Here is a 10,144-nt window from a genome sequence, read left to right on the forward strand (position 1 = left end):
TCAGACAGGTTAGTCCCATTGAGCCTCGGGGACTCAGGGCAACAGTGGACAATCATAAAAGAAAGCATATAAATTGAAAAAATAAATGGAAGAAAATTATATTAAAAATGAAACAAAAACAGCTGGGTCGTAAGGAGGTGTAGAAAACTAAAAACAGGAACATCTGTGTTGGTTTTTCCAGGAACTTAGCAGATGTTTAAAGTCACTTAGAGAGGTCAAGGTCGAGAGCTTCAGATCTTTATGTAAGATATTCCAGGAAACAGGAGCGGAATAAGAGAAGGCCCTTTTGTCTAGTTCAGTCCTCACTGATGTGGAACACTGCAGGTAATAATGTCCTGAGAGCGCACGCTGTAGCTGCACTCACACAGAGACATGTAGGAGGAGATGTATGAAGGCAGCAGACCAAGAAGTGATTTAAAGATGAAAATGTACCAGTGAGAGAGTCTGCATGAAGTTAGTGATGTCCAGTTAACCAGTGAATACAGGGTGCAGTGGTGGGTACGACAATCACAGCCAGTTATGAATCTTAGTGCACCATGATAGACAGCATCCAACATCTGCAGGGTTCTTGTAGGAGCGTTCATGTAAATAATGTCACCGTAATCAATGGAGGGAAGGAAAGTCACAGATACAAGGCGTTTCCTAGCATTCAGAGTTAGACAGGATCTGTTTCTGAAAAAGAAACACAGTTTAACTTTCAGTTTCTTTACTAGGTTTTCCACATGAAGCTTAAAAGAGACATGCGAGTTGACCAAGATACCCAAATATTTATAGGAATCAACAAACTCAACGGGGACACCATTTGAGGATAAAATCAGAGGAAGAACTGCTGAAGAACTGAGATGGATTCTGCTTCTGTCTGTTTGGGTCACAATGTTTTGGATCAACTTCTGATAAAGAGGATTCCTCCTCCTCATCTTCCTCCTCCTCGTCTCCCTCAGCCTCTGTGGACCAATCACAGCTCGGTATCTGTGCTGGCCAATCAGAGCGCTGCAGAGTGATGTCATGCAGCAGCTGCTGTATGCTTCTGCTTCTGCTGAGCTGCAGATCTTCAGAGAACGAAGACAAGAGAAGCTGCAAGGTGAGTTTCTGCACAAGATCTGAACAGAGAGTCACTCCTCCATCTTCATCCATCTGTCTTTATCCATCTGTATTCATCCATCTGTCTTTATCCATCTGTATTCATCCTGCAGTTTCTGTTCTTTCTGTTCATTAATTTCTGCAGGAGGGTACTCTCTGAACAATGACATCATCGCTTTGAGCGTGCTCACATACACACACACACACACTGCGTACTTTCACAATAAGAACCCACAGTTTGTGTGGTCTTGTTGTTTCTAGAGTTCTTTTGTGTTTTCTGGATGTTTTATTTATTTATTTATTGTGATGGAGCAGAACCAGAACATCTGAACATGATGGTCTCAGATTTGGAACATCTGGGTGGAGAACATCAGGAATCGTCCTGGTGGCTCTGGTTGAGGACACCTAGATCTTGTGTGTGTGTGTGTGTGTTGGGGGGGGGGGGGGCAGAACTGTGTGTCTTTATTTTGAATCTCTTTGGGAGCTAAACTTTGTTCATTGTTCCTCGGTTCTGGACCAGTTCTGTTTTCTGTCATGCAGCTGTACTCGTGGTCCAACAGCATATCATCTCTCTGAGGATCATCCATTCACTTTGAATGAATGAGTTCATTCTGCTGATCAAGCTAACTCCCATGAGCTCAAAACGGGATCAGAACCATTTAAGACCTGCTGACTGAGTGACTTTCAACCCTCAGAGGAACTCTGATGGTTCTGGTTCTGTCTGTGTTCCTCTGTTCGGATGGACCCTGGTGGTTCTGGATTCTGATGATTCTGGTTCTGTCTGGGTTCCTCTGTTCAGATGGACCATGATGGTTCTGGTTCTGGACCCTCATGGTTCTGGTTCTGTCTGGGCTCCTTTGCTCAGTGGCATGCTGTTTGGTGCTGCAGAATTCTTCTGGAGGTGATTTCAGACCCTGGTTCTTCTGGATCCACTGATCTGTTTGTTGTCTTCCTCATGACCAGATCCTACCTCAGCACCGGGTCGTGGATGAAGAACAGTCCCAGAATGACTCTGACAGGTAAGAAGTTCTCTGTGCAGCTGACAAGATGAGATCTGCTCCTCGGCTCCTCTTTAATCTGCTGTTTCCTCAATGTTCCAGCATACAGAGAGAAACTGAGAGAGCTCCCCCTGGCGGCCTTCTTCTGTTCCTGCATTCTGCCTGAACCCAGAGAACCCAGAGCTGACAAGAAGGAAGGTCAGAAGATGCTCTACTGTAATTTTATTTTGTTCTCAGCTCATATTGAAACTAGACAAATCGCATTCCCTGCGAAAATGTAGTGTGAATGCTTATTGCTGGAAAACTTGCTGAAAAACAGCTGAAATTAGCTGAAGTTATCTGAAATTAACATGCTGAAATGTAGCTGAAATGAAACAACAAGCTCAAGTTAGCAGAAGAAAGCAGACAGAACACATGTTGGCTGAATTAGGTTTAAATAAGCAGAAATGAGCACAAAGATGAGTAAATTAGCTAAAACCAGAAATTATTATAATTTTTTTTTTGCTGAACAGTAGCTGAAAAGGCAGAAAGAAGCTGAAACTAGCAGAGGGAAGTGGAACAAGCTGAAATGAGCTAAAAATGTGGAATTAGCTGAAAAAGCAAAGTTTAGCACAAAAACAGCTACAGTAGCTGAAATAGCAGAAAAAGCTGAAGCTAGCAGAAATAAGCTGAAAGGAGCATAAGCTGAAAATAGCAAAAATAAATTAATCAGGATGAAAGTAGCAGAAATGAACACAAACAACTTGAATTTATCTGAAAACAGCTGAAATTAGCTTAAAGTGCTAAAAAGTACTAGATGAAAAAGTCAAACAAGCTCAAATTAGCAAACGTAAGCAGAAAGAACACACGTTTGTCCATTTAGGCTAAAAGAAGCTGAAATGAGCACACAGAAGTGGGTATTATCTGAAAAAAGCTGAAATGAGAAAAATACCAGCTGAAAAGTAGCTAAAAAAAAGCTGAAAGAAGCTTAAATTGCCTGTACAAAGTGGACAGAGCACATTTTTGATGAAATAGGTAGACAAAAGATGAAATGAGTGCAAAAACATGTGGAATTAGTTGAAAATGCTAAAATTAGCATAAAACAGCTAAATAGTAGCTGAAATAGCAGAAAAAGCTGAAATTTGCAGAAAGAAGCTGAAAGGAGCACAAAACAGCTGAAAGTAGCTGAATTATTATTGTTTTTTTCATTGTTTGCACAAGGAAGCTGAAAGAAGCTGAGCCTGAACAAAATGTGAAAGGAGCAGTAAAAGGTTTTAAACAGATCTAAAGATTTGAAGGATGTAAAATTAGCTCAATTCATTTTCTCTTAGAAAAAAATTACAGAAAAGACTAATTTTCAAAAAGCTAAAGTTGCACCAATACCAAAAGTCATAGCAGGATTGTTCTAAAAGAGCTGAACATTTTGATTTATGTTTTGTTAAAATAGCTTGAAAACTGCGGGCCAAGAATTGCGCTGAAAAATGTACAGAAGACAAATGGATCACAATAGAGTGAATGATTCATAAACATTCACACAATTAGATCTGGAGTTAACCCTGGTAATGTGCTGATCCACTGGACCTACTGGGTTTCCAAATTTCAAAGAACAGATCAAAGAAAATAATAAAAGTACACCAGAGAGGGAAGACCTGATGACGGTGACCTCAGCAGTCCTGTCTAAGGACCAGAGTTTATTGCAAGACTTGAATTGAAGCAGCAACCTCATTGTTAGGACGACTGATGGTCCCACATGGACATGTTTAGGGTTCAAGGCTTCAACAAACGTCCATCTACGACACTAAAGGGTCGAGTTCCCTTAAAAACCTTGAAACCAAGGCCTCACCTGTAGAGTTATTTTCTGACAAAGACTCATTACCCACACTTTGTTACATGGTTGTCAGTGTTGTGCACTGTTGCAACCGTTTGATGACACAGTGCTACTTTACTGTCTTCTCAAAAGTCTTACCTGAGCTCGGTCCACCTCGGTTGTCCTTGTTTCCATACAGGACATGAGGATGTTTCTGATCATGTTGTTGTAGACAAGCTCTTTGAAACGCAACAGAGACTTAAACATGCAAAGAAAAATAGATCCAAAATGAACAAGCAGCACGTCAGTGTCTCCCATCGCTGAGGAATTTGAATAGGGAATGTTTTCGAGAAGAGTGTTTTTATGAACTAGAACTGAATGGGGAATGGAAGCGAGCCTTAATGTTTTTGGTAAAGTGGGTAGGAGTTACACTGTTGAGAAGAATGGACGCCAATTTTTTATTTTTTTTGCTTGTCTATGGGACCGTAGTGTTGGATCCTGGCAAGTAGAGGGAGCAACTTTATCCACCATCACGAGCAATCGTGGAGCCAGGGTTTTTTGTTAGAAGCTCTTTGAGAAGCAGCCCTGACTTACTGAAGCTAATGCTTATCTTGCAGGCATCGTGGACCTGAACCTGTGTAACATCCGAGACATGGAGGTCATTGAGCTGAGCAAAAGAGCAAGTGGCCAGGCTTTTGAGGTCATCCTGAAGCCCCCTACCTTTGATGGGGGCCCTGAGTTGAGGGCCACCACGCCACCTCGCCAGAAACCATCACTGGAGGAAATCCAGAAGAAACTAGATGCTGCTCAGGAGAGGAGGAAGGTATGAACCAACAGGGCAGCAGTAAATTGTAGGGCAGGGGTGGGCAACACAATTTTCCAGACTAATCAAGATATTTAGGAAATTAAAGGATCATATTGAGTTGGAAAATAAATTGTCTTTAAGACAGATAATCTGGAAGCTTTTTAAAAGCCTTCTTATGCAATAGCACTGCTAGTTAGCATGCTTCATAAAAATATGTCTCCTCAATACTCTTCAGGAATATGGCACATACTTTCTGTTGACTGGCTCTTGTGACAATATGTTGGTTAGTATGTATTTTGTTTAAGGGGACTTTAAAGTTCAGTTTAGTTCTAGAAATGCAATAACTTAAAAAAAAGTTTCAGCCTGTCTTAATCCAAATATTTTTAATGTATTTGTCGAACGCGTTCAATTTAAACTTCCTTAACTTTTATTAATACAATGCAGGTTTTCATATTGGAGGCTGGATGGCGATTGTCCAAGGGCCACATTTGCCCGCCCCCCTCCTCTGGCTTAATTTGTAAATTGATCAATGCCAGAATGCAAATAGTAGCAGGCCGGTGGGGACGGGGTGGGTCTGGGGGTCCTCCCCCAGAAAATTTTGACTAAAGTAGATGTGATTTCTTGCATTTTAATGGATTGTTAAACATCTACGTTTACCTACGTTTGTAAACGTATTTATAATATTGTACTTTATCACTGCATTGTAAGTATCTACAACTAATATCCTAAAATATTAGGTTTACAAATGCTTATTGTGCTTACAAGGTAGTAACTTAGACTGAAATGTTTAATATAACAACTAGATGAAATATATAGGTGAACACATTTGGCAAGAAAATGGTCAGTTTTGTCTCTTTGTCACCCCTGATTAATACCTAATAAGCAGTTATTAATGATTTATAATGTGTTTACAGAGGAATTAATAATGTATCTAATATCTATAAACTATTTATTAACCATCTATAAGGGGAGCCCTATTGTAAAGTGGTATCCAAATCACTTCAATAAATATCAAACAGTACTTCTGCCCAAGGAGTAAAATTTAATTTACAGAATTTTATATCAAATGGTTTTTCCTGATTATTTAACGATTTATGAAGAATGCTGTCAAATGTAACAATGGTAAATAACATGTTGTTTTTATGCTACAAACATCGTTTCTATGTTTGGCTGGCAAAGCAAGCACACCAGTTCACCACTCCACTGTGGTTTACCAGTAAAAATAATGTGGGTTTTGTTTGCTCCCTCTAGTGTCTGGAGGCAGAGCTGCTGAAGCACCTGGCAGAGAGGAGGGAGCATGAGCGAGAAGTCGCTCAAAAAGCTCTGACCAAAGAACATCAGGAGCATCGTGTGCATGCCCACCACGAGCAGCGACAAATGCTCCTGAATGCCTCACAAGAAGAAGAGGTGAGTTTGATTTCCAAACCTGACCCTAAACCCTGTCAGGGTCCAGGACCAGGTCACTAACGCAGGTTTCTGTTGGTTCTTGGTTTCAGGACGAGCACATTGTGGAGGTGAGGATGAAGAGGTGGAGGAGGAAGGATTCTGGGAGAATGTAATGAGGCAAAGTTTTAACAAACAGCAAAACAAGAAGTCTTCAACCTTTACGACTGTAGCGGTGATTTAGTTACACCTTTAAATATGATTCATGGGAGTTTGTATCAGAAGAGCGGCCCATGAGGTGGCAGGAGGTACTTCACGCCTCAGAACCAAACAACATTATGGGATGTTTGGTTAACTCACATCAGGTTCTTTTTTAAAATCTTCAAACCTCTAAGGGAAGCAGCAGGAGGCGCTGTTACTCCCTGCTCCTTTAATGCTTTAATGATGGGAGCATTTTTCTCAGAACTCAGACTAATCAGTTTCTGATCAACTTCAGTAACAAAACTTGAGTTTAAGGCAGAAAAACAAGCATGAATACAACTCAAACACAATGTTTTTATTCAGTGCTGTCACATCAGTTCTTCTGATAGCTGTTCTTCATATAGCTGCTAAAGGTCAGACTTTCTTCAGGTATAACTACAAGCTATAGTTTTCTTGAATAAACCATTGAGCCACAAAGTCATTTTTAGAAGAAAGATCACCAAGGTGAAGGACTTCACTTAGTTTCTGTTTTCTAGGAAAACTAAGGAGTTCAAGTGTCTTGTTCACAAGTGATGGTAGGATGGAGCGGGACATGTCTGGACTTGTCTGCTGGATTCCTTAGATAGAGAACTTTACTAATTGGCTTTTATGTTTGTGAATGTTCCTGTAAAGTGCCCTGAGACAACTTTGTTGTGATTTGGCGCTATATAAATAAACTGAATTGAATTGAATTGACATGGATCAATGGATTGGGGCCTCATCCTCAGTAATGAGGGCATTGTATTGGTCAGTCATGGTGAAGAAAGAGTTGAGTCGACAGGCAAAGGTCTCGATTTACTGGTCTGTCTACATTATGACCCTCACCTGTGGTCATGAGGTTTGGCTCATGACCAAAAGACTGAGATCCTGATACAAATGGGCTTCCTTCGGCTTCCTTCCTTCCATCAGTTGAGATGGTTCGGGCGTTTGATTAGGATGCCTCACGGACGCCTTCCTTTAGAGGTTTTCTGGGCATGTCCCACTGGTAGGAGGTCATGCAGAAGTCACTGGAGTGATGGTGTACAAAGTATGTTCTCACACCTGGGAATGTCTCTGGGTCCCCCAGAATGAGCTGAGAAGTGTTGCTGGGGAGAGGTATGTCTGGGTTTCTCTCCTGGACCTGTTGCCTCTGTGACCCGACTACGAATGAGCAGTAAAAGATGGATGGATGTCCAGGAAAATGTGGAATGTGATAAAGAGATGAAGAAGATAGTCCAGGCAGGATGGAGAGGATGGAGAAAAGTTTCAGGAGTGATTTGTGACAAAAAAAGGTGTCAGCAAAGGTCAAAGGAAAAGTTTACAAGACAGTGGTGAGACAGAGACATGAACAAAAAGACAGGAAATAGAACTGGAAGTGGTCGAAATGAAGCTGTTGAGGTTCTCCTTAGGAGTGACAAGGATGGAGAACATTAGGAATGAGATCATCAGAGGTACAGCACAGATTGAACAACTGGGAGATAAAGTTAGAGAGACCAGACTGAAATGGTTTATACAAGTCCAGAGAAGGGACTGAGGTTTTTGAACATGTCCAGAGGAGGGACAGTGGTTTGGACATGGCCAGAGGAGGGACAGTGGTTTGGACATGTCCAGAGGAGGGACAGTGGGTATACTGGCAGAAGGATGTTAGAAATGTAGCTGCCAGGAAAAAGACAAAGAGGAGACATATGGATGCAGTTAAAGAGGACATGGAGGTAGTTGGAGTGTGGACAGAGGATGCAGAGGACAGAGATGGAGGACGATGACTTGGTGTGGAGACCCTGAAGAGGACAAAGCAGAAAGAAGAAGAATAAATCCTTGATTCTTTGTCCATTTATTAAAGGTTTTTGATAACAATGGTCCAACAAATAAGATTTTAAAATCCAAACTTCTTGATAACTTATGAAGTCTGTTTTAAACAAAGCAGAGAGACAGCCTTCTGTTTTTAGACAATGAGTCGTGTAATAAAGTGAATTTGCAGTCATGCAAACAGAAAGTCTTCACTCTTTCACGTCTATGGTTTTACAGAAGAGGTCAAAATAGTTTATGTCTGTTTATTAAAAACAGAACACCCCACACAGTTTGCTGAATACTCTGTCCATCCATCCATTTTCTTCCGCTTATCTGGGGTCGGGTCGTGGGGGTAGAAGCTTAAGTAGGGAGGCCCAAACTTCCCTCTCCCCAGCCACTTGGGCCACCTCCTCCGGGGGAATCCCGAGGCGTTCCCAGGCCAGCCGAGAAACATAGTCCCTCCAGTGTGTCCTGGGTCTTCCTCTGGGTCTCCTCCCGGTGGGACGTGTCCGGAACACCTCACCAGGGAGGCAACCAGGAGGCATCCTAAACAGATGCCCGAGCCACCTCAACTGGCTCCTCTCGACGTGGAGAAGCAGCGGCTCTACTCTGAGTCCCTCCCGGATGATCGAGCTTCTCACCCTATCTCTAAGGGAGAGCCCAGATTCTGAATACTCTGAAACTGACTAAATAAATAAAAATGACTAAAACCAACCACAGAGCAACAAATTATTACAAGTCCTTGGAGTCCTCCTGAACGACTAATAACTGTCGTGGAAACACAGAGTCTCCTTTAGCATTGTTGTTTGTTGTTTGGATTATTGTTTGTTTGTGTGCACAACCTCACCTGCCTGACCTGCTCTACCCCCAGGTGTCCTGATGGCCTGATCACAACACAAGCTGAACTCTCTCCAAAGCCTTTTTTGACCTGATCGACACGTCAGGAAGCCGGCGCTGCTCTGACTGGAAGTCTGACAGAACGTCACGCTAAAACAACAGAGTGAAGAAGACGAGAAAGATGAGGACTTGGGGTGGACCGGATCTCTTGATCTTTGCAGAACCAGAACTATTTTAAACAGACAACAAGAAACAAGCTGCAGATTCAGACGTCACAAAATGCATGCAGAGGTTTTACTCTGCTTTGTGCACTCTGTGGGACTGTGTGTCATTTGAGAAAACCCAAACCTGGAGCAGGTCCAGCAGGAACCAGAACAGAACCCAACACAGCTCAAACAAGACAGCCTTGTTCTATCTGTAAACCTGAGCTGCATCAACCTGATGGACAGACAGAGTCAGTCGTCTTGGTTGAACGGCACCATGTGATGGACCGCTCCGTCGTAGAAACCTTTAGTTTGCGGCACGTGTCAAACTCAAGGGCCAAATATGGTCCTTGTAAACATCCTCTCTGGCCCCACAATGAGATATTAAATGCAAAATATTTTAATTGTCTCTTATTGTGTTTTAAAAACTGAGCAAACTTTATTTAGTGCAAACTTCATGTCAGTAATCTTTGATTCTGATGTGGAAAGAGCAACAGAGAAGGTCACATGAGACCAGTTAAAATATTGTTGAGGAACTTACAATCAAAAAAGATGTCAGGTATCAGACTGGACTTCATGTATTCACCGAAACTGGCCTTTGTTTGAACTGAGTTTTTAATTTTGGCCCCCTTTTGTAAGTGAGTGTGACACACCTGGTGTCAAACTCTGGTCTGTATAAAGACTAAAGTACTCTGAGATCAATTAATGAGCTAAAACAAATCATTTGTTTCTACTGAAGTTAGTGCTACCATGACCGAGCAAACCACAAGAAGTCGGGTTCTCTGTAAGGTCCTGGCCCATCCTGATCCAAGAAGTCAGGTCCTCAAGGTCCAGATAGTCTGAAACCAACACAAAATTTAAACAAACTAAACACATCAGAGCAGCTGAGAGACAAAAACACTTTTATATGCATTAATTTTATGAACGTGATATGGTAAGCTCCTTTAAACACTTCAAACCACAACTCAGACTCAGATTTCAGATTGGATAGAGGTGGTGATGGGGATTGAAGCCAACCCACCCCTGATGGGCCAATGTGCCATGA

General features: G+C 41.9%; 1 protein-coding gene across 1 annotated transcript; it reads left to right on the top strand.

The window, feature by feature from the left end:
- The first annotated feature begins 1,051 nt into the window (after positions 1 to 1,051).
- Positions 1,052 to 9,503, top strand: LOC119430284 (stathmin-4). Its single transcript, XM_037697728.1, has 7 exons — positions 1,052 to 1,081; positions 2,044 to 2,099; positions 2,181 to 2,276; positions 4,482 to 4,687; positions 5,921 to 6,076; positions 6,166 to 6,183; positions 8,931 to 9,503. The coding sequence occupies exons 2-7, from the start codon at positions 2,069 to 2,071 to the stop codon at positions 8,937 to 8,939; spliced, it is 516 nt and encodes a 171-aa protein (XP_037553656.1). The 5' UTR covers positions 1,052 to 1,081; positions 2,044 to 2,068; the 3' UTR covers positions 8,940 to 9,503.
- The last annotated feature ends 641 nt before the right edge of the window (positions 9,504 to 10,144 follow it).

Source organism: Nematolebias whitei, chromosome 2 (genome assembly GCF_014905685.2).
Source record: "Nematolebias whitei isolate Nwh7 chromosome 2, NemWhi1, whole genome shotgun sequence".
In the NCBI taxonomy this organism is placed as follows: Eukaryota; Metazoa; Chordata; class Actinopteri; order Cyprinodontiformes; family Rivulidae; genus Nematolebias; species Nematolebias whitei.

Coding starts and splice junctions, on each gene's coding strand:
- LOC119430284 (XM_037697728.1), top strand. CDS start 2,069: ATGAAGAACAGTCCCAGAATGACTCTGACAG. Junction 2,277..4,481: donor CAGAGCTGACAAGAAGGAAG/GTCAGAAGATGC, acceptor CTTATCTTGCAG/GCATCGTGGACCTGAACCTG. Junction 4,688..5,920: donor CTGCTCAGGAGAGGAGGAAG/GTATGAACCAAC, acceptor TGCTCCCTCTAG/TGTCTGGAGGCAGAGCTGCT.